A 20911-nucleotide genomic window follows, 5' to 3' on the forward strand; every position below is an offset into this window, starting at 1 on the left:
ACCTGTGCATACCTCAGTCAAGTTCCTCCCTTGATCTTCACCATTTCAAAGGAAACAAAGCCAGCTTAACTACTCTCCCCTCATAAATGGGATATTCCACCCCAGCCAACATCCTGGTGAATCTCCTCTTCGTAGCCTACAATGAAATCGAAGTTGAAGTCAAGTTTATTCCCACATTCCTAGGTACCAAGTACAGGTGCAATGTAAAACTTACTTGCAACTGCATCCTAGGCACTTCCCTGTAGCTTCAGCTGTGCCCCAATGTTTGATATAGTGGCACCAGTTATGGTGCTCCTGCTCTCCCCGTTTATTGAAGACTTTCTTAATCATCTTATCTAGATCTTCAGGAGTTTCAGAAAGCTACATTAAGGCATTTCCCTGGGTTTTTAACCATTCATTATTTTATCAGTCCTCCCAAAATATATCACTCCACATTTTCTGAAATTCTATTCTAATTTCTCTGCAGTATTCCGACCATGTGAGCATCAACTACACTCTCCGACATACTTAGGTCACCTCTGAAAAGTTGGTCAGTCCAAGGTAACGCCAGTCCCTTCTTATCAAAGCTATTCAGAACCCCCTTCTGTGTTGCATAGAGTAATTGAGTGCAACTCTCTGGATGTCGCTGGCAGCGGTTAATGCCTGTGGCTATTTCATAGCGGAGAGCTGTCGTCTTGCACGATGGTTCGGGGGTTTAGCAGCAAACTTTGGCAGTTCCTGGTCGTTGGTGTGTGCCTTGTGTTTTCGGTGGCAGGTGGTCACGAGTTGACAGTTGCCAGAGCGCGTTTTTTTTAGATGGCGAAAGTGAAAGTTCGGCTGGAAGGTCACGGTGATAGCCAAGCGAGTTACCTTGTCCTGGGTAGCAAATAGACCCCTGACTGTTCTTGCAGCTGCACTTAAGTGGAGAGTACTGTCGCAAGAAGAATCAAACAGCTTAGGAGTGGTTGCAATGTTGCTCTAAGTTTCTCAAGTTTATGATCCGAGTTGTTGGGGGACCGAACTATTGAAATACTCGACCGCAGTCCCGGGGGACCGAGCGCCCTTTCTGGCGGAAGGAAATGTTGGCCCCGCCTCTTTCGCAACTTGGTGCTGAGGGCGCTGGCCAGCCCGCTGCTGGCATTGGTGCGTGGCCCTCGGGGAAAGTAGCCGATTGGCTGGGCCCCGCTGCCAGTCAGAGGGGAGGGTGTGCGGAGCGGACTGCGCTGGAGGAGTATCGGGACAGTAAAGGACGAGCAGCGGCGGACCGGTCCGAGTCCGGCTCCTTGAACCATGTGCACGGTCGCCGTCTGTGGAACCACTGCACATCCAGGAAGCAGTCGATGTTCGCTGGGCGAGAGCAGGGTTTGAACGCCCTGTCCCCGACGTAACCCGGTTTTGCGACACTGACGATCGGTAAACACATTTTGCAAAATATTGTACTTCGGCTAGTGTTCTGTGCTGCTCCCTTGCAGTTAGTGGGCTTGTGGAGGCATCGTCACCTTCGAAGGGGGAGAGTCTTTGAATACCGCATGCTGATAGTTGCAATAAGCGTTGTATAATGAATTGTCAAATCGTCTGAGAACCAAGTAAAGCCCGACGCGTAACATCTCTTCAGATGACAATATTGTAACAATAAATCTAGTACAATCGAAATAATGGGACAGAGTGGGCAAAGTTAAGCTCCATGCACTTCATTACCATGGGGGCGGGAGAAAGGGCGTGGGCAGGGAGAAGCATGTAACGAGGCACAGCATCGAGAAAATATGAAGGGTTAACAGCAGCTTGAACTGCTGTTATAAACTTCATTTATACCCTCCCATAACTAGACGGTAAATGTTGCAGGTGTGTACGATACAGTGCTGTCTATTGCAGGAATTCCCAACCTGCGATTAACAGATCCCCCGGTTAACGGTAGGGGTCCATGGCATAAAAAGGTTGGGAACACCGGATCTATTGAAAGATGATCTTCTTGTGACTTGTAGTTTGGTTTTGTACTCATCGATATGTCGTATTGCTTACCTGCATTGTCATTTCAAACTGCATGCATATGACATTATTTTGAGTGTCAGTGGGCAATACCAGTGCAGATATAAATTGGAAATAATTGAAGATACTCAACCATTATATATATATATGTATATGTTATTTTCAGTATTAATAATATGTAGATTATTGACTGCCTTTAACAGAATCAGGTTTATTATCATTGTCTTCTGTGACATGAAATTTGTTGTATTTTGGCAGTGCAAAGTCATAAAATTACTATAAATTACAAAATTAGAAAAGTGAATAAAAAGGAATAACGAGCAACATTTCCTCTAATTTTTTTTTTCAGCTGCGCAGACCAGCCATTGGTTTGAGCAGGAAATGTTTACATGGCCTGAAAACTGCATGGCACTTTAATAAAGTGTTATATAAAAGAAATTGCAGCTGTGCGGCAGCGAAGGCTATGTGCACGGGGGCATTTCAGTTACTGTGCAGCTGCACACCTGCACAGCTTAGAGGGAGCAGTGATACTGAGATAGTGTTCATGAATTCATGGACCGTTCAGGAATCTCTTGGTGGAGAAGCTGCTTGTGAATTTATGGGCCTACAGGCTTCTGTACCTCCAAGAGGACATCTCTCAGATGCGTGAAATACTGCAGATGGCAGGATCCCAAAATAAAACAGAAAACGCTGGAAGACTTGAGCTCTCAGTAGAGGGAGAAACTGAGGGAATATTAAATTGTTTTCTCCCTCCGCAGTTGCTGCCTGACTTGCTCAGTATTTCAACACTAGTTTTCAGTGCAGAATATACAATTTTTACTTGCTCCTCTTTGGAACACAGAAACTATTTCAAAACTGAAATTACTTAGGTATTGAAACACAAAGGATAGTTGATTGGCATATATCAATGTGAGAGACAGAGATTAAGAATAAAATGTAGGACTCCAGAGAAAAAGAGAGGGAATGAGTAATGGAATTGCTGTGCTAGTGTGGTTCTAATGGGCAGAATGGTCTTCCTTGGAACATGAGTATGCTACTAGTTTTTGGCCTGTATTGTGAGATCCTTGTGTGATTTAAGTGGATTTTAGCTTTCTCAACTGCCAGTTGGGTTTTTTATTAACCCTATTTTGAATGCATATTCTCTAATCTGGCGCCAGTTTGTTCTCATTATCTGCCATTGTCTGTGCCCTACAGTCTTCCAATTAGATGCAACTGAAATGAAGCAAACTTGGACTGTCAGAGTTTACAAGGAGTCCTCATAAAAGCCTGAAATATTGAGATTCAAACAGCTTTCTTTTAGAGGTTAATTAATTTTTTACAAATCTTGGCTAGCTCATTTTTGAGGAAATCATGTTAGATTTAACATTACAAAGATATTTAAGGAATGAAGCAAAATCTAATTAGCCTACAGTCACCTATTACAACATTGCCAAGCTGAAAGCAGGAAGCAGGCAATCCCTTTGGTGCTCCTTGACATAAAGCACATTCTTAGTCGCATTGTGCCCCATATTTGTTATTTAAGGTCAAAGGGTTGAATCCTGAATATTCTCAGTTATGAACACTGTAATATCTTAGTTCCAAAGAAAGTGGGCATATGTGTATAATGCCAGAAATGATATGTTAATAAATTCAAATTATATACATTGATTTGAACTCCAAACAGAAACACAATGATCTCAGGAGTTCTAATTTGGAACCATTGAGTTTGTCATGCTTTTAATGTAAATTGGTTATGTTTTGTATGTGATCTATTTTAAATATTTACTCTTATGTCTGTTTCAGAATTCTGTAAAAACTAGACATGTATTTAATTAATTTATCAGCATTGAACATTTTCTTTGTGGACATAATACCTTCAAGCTCATTCAGTGCACATCGTACCAAGGGGAAAATGTATTGTTTGGGCACTAAGCATTACCTTGTGCAATACTGTTCTTTGATTTTTTTTTCTGAGACAATTGGTAATGGATCCAACAATGTAACTGGAAATTATGAAATTGTTAGCGGGGTAGAGGGAGAAACAATATCTACCCAGAACTTTTTCAATAGGAGTTATTTTCTAATTTGGCTTTTCACCAGTCTGAAAGAGAGAAGTTAGGTGGATGTCTGAGCTGAAATCAAAGTCGAAGTTGAGTTTATTGTCATATGTACGGTATGCTGAAGAACTTATTTGCAGCAACGTCACAATCATATAGTATTGGATACAGAATATTCACAAGTAAAGCATAAATTATTACCACAAATTATACTAAATTATTTTAGAAAGAACACAATAGTTGACCAAATAGTTGTATCGATCAAATGCAAATGACCTGAGGCATTGTCTTACTGTGAAGTGGTAGCTGGTTTCAATCTGAATGGGAACAGCACCAAAGAACAGCCATCGTGGTTCAGAACCTATAGATGCAAAGACATTAAATATGAGCACCTCATCAAAGAATGACCTCAACTGAGAATTATTAAAGAAAGCAGAATATAAAAAGGATGGAAAATAAAAATGGACTATAGGGGGCTTCAAATATATGTGACTAGGAAAAGACATCTGAGATAAAATTAGACTCTTATGGACAAATGGAAGGATTTAAAATTGAGAATTCCATGTAGAGATGTTAGAATTTATATGTGGAATAAGAAAAAGAGAGAGAAAGGCAGTGAGATTTGGGTAGGTAAAGTGAGTGAGAACAAACTGGTCAATTGGAGTACAAACATGAAATAGTCAAGTTTGCCAGAAAAAAATAAATATAATGCATTTTCTATAAATGATGAGAGATGAGAGGCAGAGAGAGCTGGGTGTTTGCGAAAGACTACAACATGGATACAGGTCCTTTGGCTCAGCGAGTCCTTGCTGACCACAGTGCCCATCCAGCTGGTCCCAATTTCATACATTTGGTCCATATCCTTCCACGCTCCTCCCTTCGTTTGGGCAATATCCTCCCGCAGTTCCGCTCTTTATTGCTTGTACGTTGCAACGAAGATGCAACATAGAAGATTTTTACTCCCTTGGTTGTAAGGTGTAAAATAAGAGTTAAGAAATACCAAATACGTCTTTAATTATACTATTGTACCTGCTTCAACCACTTCCCCCAGCAGCTTGTTCCATATATTCACCACTCTGTGTAGAAAAATTTACCCCTCTCACTCTAAATCTATGCCCCTTGGTTTTGGACTCTCCAACCTTGGGGGTGGGGGACCTGTTACCATCAGCCTGATCCGTGCCTCTCATAACTTGGAACATTTGTACAGTGTGAGGTTCCCGCTCAATCTCCTACTGTACATTCCAAGGAATAGAGACCTAACCTGACTCGTCTCCCTATAACTCAGACTCTCCAGTCCTGGCAAAATCCTTGTCAACCTTTTCTGTATTCGTTCCAGTTTAACACGGTGACAACACAGTACAGAATACCCCACGTGCAGCCTCAACAATAACTTATACATCGTTGTAACTAGCTCCTGTATTAATTGTCCCTGACTGAGGAAGACCAGCATTCTGTTTTCATCACCCTTTAAGCCTGTGACACTCCTTTCAATGAACATCGTTCCTCAGTTCTAGTCATCGTTATCGTTACGTGCTGTGTTGTATGACTTAGGTGACCACAGTCTTGACCATGATTGTCCTAGGCAAATTTTTTCTACAGAGTGGTTTGCCTTTGCCTTCTTCTGGAAGTGTCTTTACCGGACGGGCGACCCCAGCCATTATCAACACTCTTCCGAGATTGTCTGCCTGGTGTCAGTGGTTGCATAACCAGGACTAGGGATATGCACCAGCTGCTCCCATGGCTTCATGTGACCCTGACTGGGGGCTAAACGGGTGCTGCACCTTGCCCAAGGGTGACATGCAGGCTAGTGGAGGGAAGGAGCACCTCACACCTACTGTGGTAGAGACGTATCTCCACCCCAACACCACATTCAATTACATTCCCTATTGCCCTACCATTCGTAGTATGGCCTACAGAGGTTTGACTTTCCAAAGTACATCACCTCACATTTACCTGTACTGTAATTAATTTGCCACTCCTTAGCCCACTTCCCTAACTGAGCAATTTAAATTAGATCCATTAATTTGATCTCCAGACAGAAACATGGTGCTGTTGGAAAAATTGAGTTTAGCAGGCTTTTAATGTAAATTGGCTATATTTGGAATGTGATCTATTTTAAGTATTTATTCATATAACTGAACATCAGAATTCTGTTTAAAAACTACACCTATTTTTAAACCCTTGTATTCTGCAATAACCTTCGTTACTATCAACAACACCTAATTTCGGGTCATCTGCAACCAAGTTGTTTAACTGCCCTCTTATCCAGTGTCTGTTTCAGAGTCTCGTAGCCATGGGCAACAGGATCTACCACAGGAGTAGAATTGTTCCAATGGGGCCCAGCATCTGCTTTATCAGCATTTTGTATTTCCCTCTGGAGCAAGTCAGTGACAGCTTCCACTTTGGGTCTGGGCAAGTGTCGCATGATAAGGCAGTGCGCCATTGGGTTGAAGATGTCATCATACTCTGCCATTTTCATCCCTTAGAGGGACAGCATACTGAGAAAAAATGTTCCAGTTAATTTTAAAGTTAAATACACATGGTGGTACCGTTTGGATCAGTAATCAATTATAGTATGTTGTGAGCTAAATCTGTGCTAGTGCTTTGGTTCTACCATACAACTGAAACTTGCGACTGAAAGCAAAAAGGTCAGGTTGCATTTTTTTAGGAGAGATCCCACCTAATTCATACAACTTCGACTTATCGGAAAAATCCCCTTGTCCCATACGTTCCCACCGCCACCACATTCTCCACTCCCTCTTCTTGAACTTATTTCTCTTTTTCTCAGTTCTGATTTTCTTTCTGCATAGAAACATAGAAAATAGGTGCAGGGGTAGGCCATTCGGCCCTTCGAGCCTGCACTGCCATTCAGTATGATCATGGCTGATCATCCAACTCAGAACCCTGTACCTACTTTCTCTCCATACCCCCTGATCCCTTTCGCCACAAGGGCCATATCTAACTTCCTCTTAAATATAGCCAATGAACCGGCCTCAACTGTTTTCTGTGGCAGAGAACTCCACAGATTCACCACTCTCTGTATGAAGAAGTTTTTCCTCATCTCGGTCCTAAAAGGCTTCCCCTTTATCCTTAAACTGTGACCCCTCATTCTGGACTTCCCCAACATCGGGAACAATCTTCCTGCATCTAGCCTGTCCAAACCCTTTAGAATTTTATACATTTCAATAAGACCCCGCTGCTTGACCTGCTGAGCTTATCCAGCATTTTCCATTTACTCTTTTCATCATATTCTCATATTTTACTCTTACATTTATGGTGCCAGGGTCGTGTGGCGGTAAGCACAGTGTTGCAGTGCAGGGTTCATATCTGGTGCCGTCTCAAAGGAGTTTGCACCTCTCCTGGTGATTGTGTGGGTTCCCTCTGGTTGCTCCAGTTTCCTCCCACAGTCCGAAGACATACCGGTTGGTTGGTTGGTTAATTGGTCAACGCAAATGCTCCTGTGACTGGGCTAGGGTTAAATAGGTGGGTTGCTAGGTGGCATGGCTAGTGGGTCGGAAAGGCTTGTATCTCTAAATAAATTTAAAGACCCCTGGGCTGCTGGGCAGGTCCCACACCATTATCATGAACGACACAAGCCATGCGCTGATCATTGCTCCCATTAAGCCTTTTTGACTGGCACATTGACAGGCGACCTCTTTTGTTCTGTTCAACCCTACCTCACTTTTGCTCCCACTCAGAACTAATTTCTGTCCTTCCCAGTCTGGACGATGGGTCCAGACCCAAAATGACACGGTCTGACCTGCTGTCTTTTTCCGGCACTTCCACCTCTTGTAACTATTGTAAGATGGAGAATGCTGAATTACAAGTGGAAAGTGGAAATGCCCAGCTGGTCATGCAGCATCTACAGAAAGCTGATGTTATGAATGGATGAGCTTGCATTAGAGGAAACCAGTTCTGAGGGCTACAACATGCCTAAGTTGTTATCTTTTGTAACTCCAAAACAAAAAATAATTGAAAGAAAAAACATGGAGCCGGGATGTTTGTCTAACTTCATTTTTACTTCAAGCAAGATGCGCACATATCATGTGGCAGCATCATGACATACGCAATTCATATAACCTGTACAAACAAACAATGTTAAACAAACAAGAATGCTTAATCAAACAATATATTTATAATATTGCTCAAATATTACTGAAATGTCCCTGCTGAGCTATAAGCTCCAACTCAATACAGAATGCATCTCAACTTATATACACACTATACATAGTGTGTGTGTGTGTGTGTGTGCGCGCCCTTAACTCCTGGTGGAGTCATCGGGGTGCCATCATCGTACGGCGTGTCTTGGGCATCTGAAACCTGGCAGAGCCCATCCCTCTCCAGGTTTTTTTTTTGTGAGGTCAAGTTAGCTCGACAACCCAGGCACAGATGGAGAGTGTGGCCGGATTTGAACTCTGGACCTCTCGCCCCGAAGTCCAGCGCTGATGCCACTACGCCACCAGCTGGCACATATACGCAGTATGCTATATAATACAACTACATACAGACATCCACAGCATAGTAAATTTTACATTGTCCCATTCAATTTAAATTCTAAAGACTTTGAAGATTTAATTGCAGTGGAGGCTTTCTTACTCTTGTGGGATAACGTCTTTCTTAACAGGGGTGAGGTGTCACTGTGTGGTACTGTGAAACAGTCCCAAGGTCTACTTCCTGGTGGCTGTACGAGTTGACTCTGGGACTGCAGGAAGTAGTTCTTCACACCCTTCTTCTAGATGTGTTGGCATCCCAAAAGGTGCATGGCAAGCTTCGCTGGATGGTGTGGCTCATAACGTGTGAGTGCAGTGTCTGACGTCACCATTTCCTTTACCTTAAGGAAAGCCACCTCACACTGCTTTGCCCATTGCCATTTCTTCCCAATCCGCAGTAGTGAGTTCAAGGGCTGGAACACCGTAGCCATGTTTAACAGGAAGCTGTTACAATAATTGACAAATCCTAGAAAGGACCCCAACTGTGACACGTCCTTTGGCCTTGGGGCCAGACTTTGTCAGCACATTTGTGTAAACCTTATGCATCAGTGGTGTGACCACAGTAGATGATGCTTGGTTTAAAGAATTCAAACTTCTTGTGTTATACTTTGAGCCCATAATCTTCTAATCTTTTTAACACTGTCTTGAGATTTTGGATATGTTCCTTGTAGTGCCGGTAATAACAATGTCATCTAGCCTTGCAGCACCTGATCCATAGCTTTCTGCCAGAGTACTACTCTCTAAAAATAAACCTATTTTAGCCATAAAAGCCTTTGTGAGTGTTTATGGTGAGAAACACTTCAGGTGCTTTCTCCATCTCCATCTGTAGGTGGGCCTCAGCTAAGTCCACTTTGCTGAAGTGTTTTCCTCCAGAAAGATGTGCAAAGGTATCTTCTTTCCTGGGCAGAGGGTATTGATCTACTTATAGCACTGGGTTGCTGGTGACCTTAAAATCACCACAGAGCCTGACAGAACCATTCTTCTTGGCTACTGGGACCACTGGTGTGCCCATGGGCTGTACTCAACCTTGGAAAGAATTCCTTCAGCTTCCACATGATCTGGCTCACTGGCTGCTTTATCACGAATGGTATAATGAAATGGACGGACTTTGTAAAACTTGGGTGTGGCATTTTCATTTAACGCTATTTTACCCCTAATATGTTTGAGGTTTCCGTTGCCATCCTTGAACACTGCTGTGACATCATCCAGAACCTTTCTAATTCACCAGTTGACTCTGTTGCAGGGGATGCAAATGCTGGATGGATCTCCAATCGAGTTGTAGTTATCTCAGTCAATCACATCCACACTATGCTGGCCCTCCTGTTTCTATCACATACAAACCAAATGCGGCTTGTTGGTGGTTTTATTTCACTGTTACGAACATCATTCCCACAGAAGTTATCTTTTCTCCAGTGCAAGTTCTTAGTTAGATATCTGCAGGCTTCAGTTCAGTATCTTTGAGATGCTGTTCAAACTTACTTTGTGCAGTGACTGAAAGAGCTGAGCCAGTGTCCAATTCCGTTTAAAAAAAAAAAAAAAAAATTTATTAGTTTTTCAAAACATTTTACAAAATTAAAAACCACAAATCCCAATGAGGAGCATTAATACAGTGCAAGATTAAACATACAATAACAATATGCTACAAAGGAAGAGAATTTAACAAAAAAGCACCTAAATTAAAGACAAGTGAGCTTAGTGTCCTCCCCAAGCCCCACAACACAAGAAAAAAACAACAACTCCAGACCAACCACCACACAATATAAGGAGTATAAGTCCGGACAGTCAAACTCCCAGACTGTGAATACACTTAGCAACAGAGGATAATAATGCCTACTACCAGAAAAAAAAGGGAATTGAAAGCAAGGGACCGAAAAGAAGAGAAAAAACAAGAAAAAAAAAACCTTAGTCAAAAGGAAAGTTATGAAAGTACTCGATAAAAGGTCCCCAGACCTTATGGAACTTTAGATCCGAATTAAGAACTGAATAATGAATTTTTTCGAGGTCCAAGCAGGCCATAATGTCATTAAGCCATTGCGCATGAGTGGGCGGGGCACAATTCCGTTTTAATTAATTTGCCGTTCCCTTCTGATGTAAGCCATATTGCTTGTCTATTGTTAGCTTTCACATTGTAAATCTCAAGGTTACGCAGTCCAGTGTCACTCCCGTCATTAACAAACTTTTCATCAACACTGTGCAGGTTGGTGTTCTTTTTGAAACTGCAACGTGACTTTTTATCTTTTTCTCTTCCCTGTTCAGTCCATTTATTTTTGTCTGCCGGACATGCTCTTTGTATGTGTCCTGCTTTGTTGCATTTTCTGCAAGTGTCACCTTTAACCCGACATTGGTCTGGTGTGCGTGAGCCCCTGCCGCAAGGGTAACACAATTTGTTCAGCCAGATAGATTTCTGATTAGATGTTGCAGTTTTCATTCCTGACTACAACGGAATCGTGTCCCTGGCTGCTGTTTCCATTGATAAAGCTATTTCAACTGATCCTTTAAAATTAAGTTGTGCTTCAGTTAAGTGCCATTTTTGAATGCTTTCTGCTAAGATTTCACAAACTAAATGATCTCTCAGTGCATCATTTAGCCCATCGCTGAACTGACAATGCTCGGACAGATTCTTTAGTTCAGCCTCGTACACTGAAATGGACTCCCTTTCCCTTTGACTCCATTTATGAAACCTAAAGCAATCAACAATGGTTTCAGTTCTAAATATTCTTGCATCACTTTCACAATATCAGTAAACCCAGTTTGGGTGGTGTGGTTGTGGCAGTTAGACTTCTAAGCAAATAGTATTCCTTTAAATGTAATGCAGTCAGCAAATTTGGCACTTGCTTCTCATTGGCTATTTAATCTGCGTCAAAATGCTGCTCAGTTTGCTTTAGCATACAATGCTCAAGTTGTCTCTGGTGCAATCGAATGTGTCAAACTTTCTGATGCAGCCAGCCATTTCTGCTTTTGTTTATGATTTTTATCGCCCAGTATTCACTCTGTTTATGAATTCACCCGTTTTCTGCCCCTTTTAAGCTCGACTTTGTCTAAAAGAAACGTGTAGCTCTGCTTTGTTTGGTTCTCGCTGTGCTTTTTTTTTAACTTCAACATCTCGCTGCACTTCAGCAGGTTGGTAGGTTTGTTTAAAACTTCCTCGCTGCCACTGTAATGTTTTATACCTCCAAAACATGAAAGCTAATTGAAAGCAAAAACTCGGAGCTGGGGTGCAAGTCTACCTTTGTTCTTACTTTAAGTGAGGTGCGCTTGTATCACGTGGTAGCATCATCACATATGCAATTCACCTATTTAGACATAGAACCTGTAATTAATTATTTAAATGCTTAATCAAACAATATATTTACAATATTCTTCAAATATTACTAAAATTTTAAATACACAATATAAATGGAGCAAGATTTGTTCTCCATGTTTATTGTGGACTTCATTGCAACAGCATAGAAGGCTAACGAGGGAAAAGTCAGAATTACATGCCACCCCACGAGCCTCTGCACCCAGCACATTCTTTACAGCTTCCGCCGTCTTCAAGAGGATCCTACCACCAAATACACCTTTATCTCCACTCACACTCTACTTTCAACAGGGATGATTCCCATGTTCATTTGTCAGTCCTCACTGATCTCCCTCTGGGCACCTATCCCTGCAAACAGAAGTAATGCTACACCTGCCCATTCACCCCCTCCCTTGGAGCCCCAAACAGTAGTTCCAGGTGAGGCAGCACTTCACCTGCGGGTCTGTCAGGGTTACCTATCTGCCGGCGCAGCCTCCTCTATGTCGGTGAGACACAACATAGATCAGGAAACCGCTTTGTTGAGCATCTTCACTCCATCCTCTGCAAGGTAGCCAACCATTTAAAATCTAACCCTCAAACCAACCCTGACATGCCTGTCCGGAGCATTCTCTATTGCTGTGATGGTTGGAGGTGCAACACCTCCTATTCGATCTGGGTAGCCTACAGCCTGACAACATGAACATTGATTTCTCTAACTTACTGTAATTTATCACCCCTCCCTCTCCTCTTTTTTTTCTATTCCCCATTTTGGCTTTCCCCTTAGCCCTTCTCTTCTCCTCATCTGCCTATCACCTCCCTTTGGTGTCCCTCCTCCTCCTCCTCCCCTTTCAAAATCAGGTTTATTCACTGGCATTTGTCATGAAATGTGTTAACTTTATGGCACCTGTACAATGACATACAATATATGATAAATAGACATACAGAAAAAAAACTGAATTATAGTAAATATGTATATGCACATGTCTATTAAATAGTTAAGTTAAAAGTAGTGAAAAAGAACTGAAATAAAACAAGTAGTGAGGAAGTGTTCATGGGTTCAATGTCCGTTTAGGAATCGGATGGCAGAGGGGAAGAAACTGTTCCTGAATCGCTGAGTGTGTGCCTTCAGGCTTCTGTATCTCCTTCCCAACTGTAACAACAAGAAGAGTCCTGGGTGGTGGGGATCCTTAATGATGGATGTGCCCTTCCTAAGGCACTGCTCCTTGGAGATGTCTTGGGTACTACAGAGGCGAATACTCATGATGGAGCTGACTAATTTTACAAGTTTCAGCAGCTTACTTTGATCTTGTGCAGTAGCCACCCCCCACCCCCCCCCCCCCATACTGGTGATGCAGCTAATCAGCGTGCTCTACATGCTGCATTTGTAGATGTTTTCGAGTGTTTTAGTTGGCAAACCAAATCTTCTCAAACTCCTAATAAACCATGCTACCTTAATGCAACCATGGTCCATTCTCGTCTCTTATCAGATTCCTTCTTCTTTGGCCCTTCACCTATTCCACCTGTCACCTCCCAGTTTCTCACTTTATCCCCCCTCCCCAACTTTTTCTGTCTTCTTCCCCCTTTCTTTCCAGTCCTAGTTGGTTAATTAGTTCCTGTAGTTATAAATGAGGAGAAAATAATAAATTAGAGGTGCAAAGGGTCTTGGGAATCCTTGTGCAGCATTCCCTGAAGGTCGAGTTGGTGGTATGGAAGGCAAAATGAATGTTAGCAGTGGTTTTGAGAGAACTGGAATAGGAGATGTAATGTTGAGGCTTTATAAGGCATTAGTCAGACCATGCTTGGAGTATTGTCAGCAGTTTTGGGCCCCTTACTTAAGAAAGGATGTGCTGGCATTGGAGAGGGTTCAGAGGAGGTTCATGAGAATGATTCCTGGAATGAAAGGGTTAACATATGAGGAGCATTTGATAGCTTTGGGCCTCTGCTCTCTGGAGTTTAGAAGAAAGCGGGGGACATCTCACTGAAACCTATCGGATGTTGAAATTTCTAGAAAGAGTAGATGTGGAGAGGATGTTTCCTATAGTGGATGAGTCTAGGACCAGAGGACACAGACTCAGAATAAGGGACATCCATTTAGAACAGAGATGAGGAGAAATTCCTTGAGCCTGAGCATAGTGAATCTGTGGATTTCATTGCCGCAGGTAACTGTGGAGGCTAAGTCGTTGGGCATATGTAAAATGGAGGTTCTTGGTTAGTCAGGGTGTGGAAGGGTACAGGAAGAATGGGATTGAGAAAGATAATAAGTCAGCCATGATGAAATGGCAGAGCAGATCCGATGGGCCAAATGGTCTGTTTCTGCTCCTGTGTTTCATGGTCTTATTGAAGGGTCTTGGCCCAAAACATCAACTCCTTATTCCTTTTCCTAGAAGGCACCTGACCTGTTGAGTTCTTCCAGCATTTTGTGTGCGTTACTTTGGATTTCCAGTATTTGCAGAATCTCTTGTATTTAGAACCTGTGTTTGATGGGTTAAAGTGAGGGGTCACTATGCAGACTGTAAAGCGGTGTTCCACAATGCCATCGTCCAACCTGTGTTTAATTTCTCCATTGTAAATGAGCATTGAATGCTGTACTGCAGATTGTAAGAAGTGGAAGTTAGCCACTGTTTTATTTGAAAAGATGATAAGTGCCCCTGGATAGTGCGGAGGGTTGAAGTTAAAGAGCAGGGTGCTGCATCTCCTGCACTTGCATGGCTAACTATCATGGGAAAAGAAGTACAAACGTTTGTAGATGAGGAAGATGGAAAAAGCAAATCTTGGGGATTTTGAAGGGCATGGCCTTTTCAGAATACTCAAAGGGGAAGCCAAGATGTATCTGGTGGTGCAGTTTAATTGAAGATGATGGTTGGTTGAATGTGGAGGCTTAAGGAGCACCTCATCTTCCGTCTGAGCACATTGCAGTCTTATGGGCTCAGTGTTGACCTCAATAAATTTAGAATAAAATACAACATTGAACTCAATAACTTAGTCCTTCCAGGTTCCGATATTGAATCAGGTACTTGTATTTCTCAATAGCCAGGGACACAATATTCTCAGGTACTTGTATTTCTCGGCTCTACAGGTCTTGCCTGATCTGAGTTTTCCCGGCAGACTCTTTCCATCAGATTTTTCACTCTACCTCTCATGTGTTCCTACATTTCTTTTCTCATTCTCCTTTTTCATCTATTAACTAGATGGTGTCAAAACCATTATGCCACCTAGACATTAGTCAGTAGTAATTCTTTCCCTTTGGCAAATTAAATACACAGTTGTTCTCTAACTAGCATGAACTTGATGGCTTAATGGCCTCCTCCTGTGGAGTAATAGTTGTAAAAATTAGTCTTGCTACTTTATTACCTTCTAAACATAAAATTTCGACATTTAAGAGGCGATTAGGCACATGAACAGGTAGAAAGTTCAGGGATATGGACACATATAGTCCAGTGTGCAATTTAAATTGGCATCACTGCTAGCACAGACGTTGTGGGTCTAGGGCCTATTCCTGGGATGTACTGTTCTAGGTTCTGTGTAATGCCAGTGGCATCTGATTGATTTTTACTGCATTAGTTAATGTCACCATCCTTCAGTCAGGAAGGATTCCAGGAAGACTTTTGGTGCCAACTGTTTAATTTTACATTGTGAATATGAAATGTTACGCAAAAGTTATGCTATTGCTCAGTCAGATTATGATTCCAGACAGCTCCATTGGTACAAGTAAAAATTGTTCTCAAAATATTGCTGGCCAATTGGTTTCTCCTGTTGATGAAAGCAAATCATATGTCTGGCATCGGTTGAAGAATGTTGACTGGGCAGTCCACTTCAGCAAGACCTCCTCGTATGAACTGCTAATTAAGATTCAGATTCAGTTTATTGTCATTTAGAAACCACAAATGCAATGCAGTTAAAAAATGCCATTAAAGTATAGATAAAATCTCACCTAACTAGCACAAGTAATTTCAGAACATCAGAATTGTCTAGCTGACAATAATTGCAGAGAAGTAATACTGCACTGTGGTTAGGAGCATCAGATAAGCTGGCCCATTGTATCTGATATTTTACGATCAGTACCATTGCAATTTAAGAATCTTGTTATCATAACTTTGCAAGGTTCTAAATAATCATCAGGATTTGAAAGGTTCAAAGTAAATTTATTATTAAAGTACATATATGTCACCGTAAACTCCCTGGAATTCATTTTCTTCTGGACATTCACAGTAAGTACAAAGAAACACCATAGAATCAGTAAAAACCGCACACAACAAGATGGAGAAACAACCAATGTGCAAAGGAGCACAAACTGTGCAAATACAAAAAAAAACAAATAATTATAGTTAATTAATTAATAAGCAATAAGTATCGAGAACATGAGATGAAGAGTCCTTGAAAGTGAGCTCAGAGCTTATTGGAACACTTCATTTTTGGGGTGAGTGAAGTTATTTCCTCTGATGGTTGAGGGGTAATAACTGTTCCCTGAACCTGCTGGTGCACTTCCTCAGCCTCTTGTACCTTATTGTTGGCAATAGCAAGAAGAGAGCATGACCCGGGTGGTGGAGGTCCTTGATAATGGACAGTGCTCCTTGTAGGTATGCTCAGTGGTGGGGAGGGTTTTACCCATGAAGAACTGGGCTGTATTCACTCCTTTTTTTTTAGGCTTTTCTGTTCAACGGCTTTGGTATTTCCATACCAGGCTATGATCCAACCAGTCAGTGTACTCTCCACGTCTATAGAGGTTTGTCAGAATTTTAGATAACATGCTGAATCTTCTCAACCTTCTCAGAAAGTAGAGGCACTGCCTGCTTCCTTTGTAATGGCACTGATGCACTGGACCCAGGAGAGGTCCCCTGAAATGATAACACCAAGGAATTTCAGGTTGCTGGCCCTCTCCACCTCTCCACCTCTGATCCCCTGATGAGTGTGGCTCATGGACCACCGGTTTCATTCTCCTGAAGTCAGTCATCAGCTCCTTGGTCTTCCTGACATTGAGTGAGAGTTTGTTGTTGTGGCACCACTCAGCCAGATGTTCAGTCTCCCTCCTATATGCTGATCCATCACCAGCTTTGATACGGCCTATGACAGTGACAGTCAGCAAACTTACATATGGAACTGAAGATGTGCTTAGCCACATGGTCATAAGTGTAAAGCTTATAAAATGTAAAACTCGAATAGTTACATTGACTAAAGATGACCTTTATTAGTACATTGAAACATCGGAATATACAGTGAAATGTGCTGCTTGTGTCAATGACCAACACTGTCCAACAATCCAAGATGGCGGCGAGACGCAGCTTGCAGCGGCCACTCTGGAGCTGATTATCTGTTATTTGTGAAGCGGGGTGCCATGCGCAATCATAATCAGATGAAAAATGGACTTGGGAGCACGGAGGAATATCTGGAAATCTCCAGGAAGACCTTCTTCGTTGCTGCTGTGAGGTCCGGGTCTCTGCTGGGAAGAACAGGCCCCCAGTCCTCGAGGTCATGTTGCTGATAGCCGTTGGCGGGGGCGTCTTAATACGCTCGGCAGAGGATGGTGCTTGGAGAAGCTGTGCCGGAGGGGATGGTTGGAGCCTTCATTGTGTCTGTGTCATTGCGTCTGTGTGGCTGAGTCGGGTGGCGCCAAGGAAGTCCATAGCGGGGATATTCCCTTCTGCAGCCTGCGTGGGATGACGAGTCTATTGGGGACCCTGAGGACTTGTGGAAACTGTGTGGTGGTTTCTTTTGAACTTACAGTCTTTTAACATCTTTGGACTATTTTTACTGTGCCCATGGTCTGTTTTTTTTTATCAATTATGCTATTCTTTGCACTTTTGTAACTATGTGGTTTTGTGTAGGTCTTGTAGCTTTAGGTTTTGGTCTTGTTTTGTCTGGTGGGATTGGAGCTCCTTTCCGGGGAATGTGCTAAGATGGTAGCGGGATATTAATATGCAGCAGCCTCTCCAGACTCTGGTTTGGGGATTGCCAGACATTCTGTGGATTTTCTGGTGTAGTCTGTTTTGTCATGTGCTTTTGTGATATCATTCTGGAGGAACGTTGTCTCATTTTTTAACTGCATTGCATTTGTGGTTTCTAAATGACAATAAACTGAATCTGAATCTGGCTGAGGATGTGCTGGGGGCAGCCCACAAGTGTCACCATTCTTCTGTCGCCAATAGAACATGCTCACAACTTGCTAGCCTTAACCCGTACATCTTTGGACTCTGTGAGCAAACCATAGCGCCCAGAGGAAACCCACGCAGTCAAGGGGAGAACATGCAAACTTCTTACAGACAGTGGTGGGAATTGAACCCGTGTTGTTAGCGCTGTAATGTGTTACGCTAACCGCTGTGCTACAGTGCCACCCCTCTACCCTATCATTGCTGCCCCTTCATTGATAATAAAGATGGTGGTTTTGTATCTGGCTCACTGTACATCCCTGACAGTTTATCAGGTTCATTGGAAATATATTATTCCACTGTGTTATGTCTTTTAATCCGCTTATTTTTTTTAAAGTGCCTTGGATGTTATTAAGTAACATCCAGCGCTCCAGGTAAGTTACAAGTCCAGTTCCACTAAAGTCCTGATTGTGCCAGATTAACCATTTTTACTTTAAGGGTGTTGTTTAAAATATCCTAAATGTTCATTAAGCAGCCTGAGAAGGTAGATATACCAAAATGACTTGACTGTCTGATTGTTTTTATATAAACAGTCCTGCATTTTGTTTGTGGTTATTAATGCCGCTGGTTTCCAGTTGCTATGATAACAGAGACAGGTATTCCCATGTTGATTAATGACATTCCCATGTTCATTAATGATTATGGAATTATAGAGATCAGTAAACTGCCAACATGGTGGTGTGCACTCAGAATTAAATGACACTTGCATATAATCCAGAAAGTTTGTGTAAGCATGGCCTCTTAAATAAGGAATGAGAAACCATTTAATCAAATGCCAGGAAAAACCAGCAAGGTTAGGGATCAAGTTTGGCCTTGTTCTGAATAAAGTCTTTAACTTATCATTTGTGTTTTTGTTTCTCTTTCAGCCTTCATTGATACATGAATGATTTAATCGTTGACCCAAGCCACACTTTCAAACTCCTCTGTGGAAAGAAACATGTCAAGTCTAGGTATCGCCACAAACTCCTCTGGGGCTGTTGTTCCCGAATTATCCATCAGCAGGCTTTTCCCTGCTCTTTTGGAGTGTTTTGGCATTATACTTTGTGGATATGTTGCTGGACGAATGAACATAATTAATTCTACAGAGACCAAAGGTTTGGGAAATTTTGTGTCAATGTTTGCACTTCCTGGCCTCCTTTTTCAGAATATGGTGGTTTTGGACTTTGCTCACATAAACTGGATTTTTGTGTGCAGTATTCTTGTGGCTAAAGTTGCAGTCTTCATAACTGTCTGCATTCTGACTCTGCTGATAGCAAGTCCAGAAAGCCGATTTGGCAAAGCTGGGCTCTTCCCAATCTTTGCTACGCAGAGCAATGACTTTGCTTTGGGATATCCTATAGGTGAGTCCATTATATGAAATTCCATTGAACTTCAGTTTTGTTTAGACATAATTATCGAATTTTAAAATGCTGCTTTGATTTTTGGAGAAATGGTTTAAGTTGAGAAGGGCAAAGGATTGATGGGCATTGACTTTGCAGGCATCATTGTTTTAAGCATTGGACTTTGTTGAAAAGGAAGTACTAAGCACGAAACTTCAAATGAATGCTGTGTTTGTTATGATTCTGCCTTTAGCTATTTCCAGTGTGCAGATTTGGCTGTGGAAAGCATTGCCAGCATGTTTAGAGATAAAAATCACATTTTCTTTTTAAAGCCAATTCAGGTAAGGAAAATATTGCAAAGTGCGTATGTGAATTTAACGCGATATGAATGATTCAACAAGGGCTTCCTTGACAGTTCTGAAGGAAAACAATGGCAGACTTCCAAGAAGATGCCTGCAGTCTTATGAACTGAATTGCCACATGCTAGATGCAATATAATGCAAGTAATTCTTTTCGTTCTTTCCTTTGGTATGTGGTTATGCTGACATAACAAACAGGTATTACGTGCTCCTAATTGCCGTTCATAAGGTGGTGGTTAACAGTTGTGGCCTTTCAGATTAAGCTGCTCCAGCAATGCTGTTGGGTAAAAAGTTCCAGGATTGAAATCCAACTATGATGACGAAGCAATAATATTTCTTATTTTGTGGTAGTACATGACTTGAATTGGAATATGTACAGTACTGTGTAAAAGTCAAAGGCCTGTTCATATAGCTGGGGTGCCTAAGACTTTTGCACACTACTGTATTTGTGAATGTGGAGTGGAGAGTGAGTTTGTAAATCTGGTGGGAGCAAAGGATGTTGGGAATGGTGATGGTGGAGCACCACAGGAGGGGTGTGGGACAGGTGGCAGAGAAGGAGTGCTAGGGGTGGGTGCAGACCCACCCAGCCGTGAGACACCACGTGAGGTCACTTGATTCCAAATAATTGGTTTATTGCTCGTTACAGAATGTCCCTCTGGTGCTTCCCACTCTTTCCCTTCTTCCTTCCCCTTTCCCCAGCCATGATTCCCCTCTCCCTAACCCTTATCCCACTCTCAGTCCACAATAGAGACCCGTATCATCTCTCACATTTATAATGAAATTTGTTGTCTTTTTGTGGTAACAGTACAGTGCAATACATAAAATTGCTACAGTACTGTGCAAAAGTCTTAGGCATGCTAGCAATACTGTGTGTACGTGCTTAAGGCTTTTGCACAGTACTGTAGGTAGTATTTCCCTTTGCACCTGAAGCTCTTGGCCTTCATATAAATCTGTAAATATGGGACTTATTAGTTTGGGATTTAGGCAAGTGACTATAATGTATTTTGCAAATGATATTCTCTGCAGCCATTGTGTTGATCCTGCGTGAGGACTCCCAAGCCCCTTTGCACCTCTGATTTCTGAATTTGCTCACCATTTTAAAAAAGTCTACACTTTTATTCCTTCTACCAAAGTGCATGATCATACACTTCTGTACATTGTATTCCATCTGACACTTTTTTCCCCATTCTCCTAATCTGTCTAAGACCTTCTGCACGCTCCCTGTTTTCTCAGCAGCACCTGCCCCTCTGCCTATCTTTGTATCTTTCACCAAAAGCGACCCAGAAAAGTGCCCCTTTATTCCCACTCTGTGTCAGACA

At 42.1% G+C, this 20911-nt stretch overlaps 1 protein-coding gene across 3 annotated transcripts in view; it reads left to right on the forward strand.

Moving 5' to 3' along the window:
- Window positions 1-1182: 1182 nt before the first annotated feature.
- The window catches only part of gpr155b (G protein-coupled receptor 155b), a 90556-nt gene continuing 70827 nt past the window's right edge, over window positions 1183-20911 (forward strand). For all 3 annotated transcript variants that reach the window (XM_073047190.1, XM_073047191.1, XM_073047192.1), the window contains exons 1-2: window positions 1183-1392; window positions 18781-19254. In XM_073047190.1, coding sequence (XP_072903291.1) covers window positions 18852-19254 — 403 coding nt within the window. In that variant the 5' untranslated portion in view covers window positions 1183-1392; window positions 18781-18851. The remainder of the gene's footprint in view (window positions 1393-18780; window positions 19255-20911) is intronic.

Source organism: Hemitrygon akajei, chromosome 5, assembly GCF_048418815.1.
Source record: "Hemitrygon akajei chromosome 5, sHemAka1.3, whole genome shotgun sequence".
Taxonomy (NCBI): Eukaryota; Metazoa; Chordata; class Chondrichthyes; order Myliobatiformes; family Dasyatidae; genus Hemitrygon; species Hemitrygon akajei.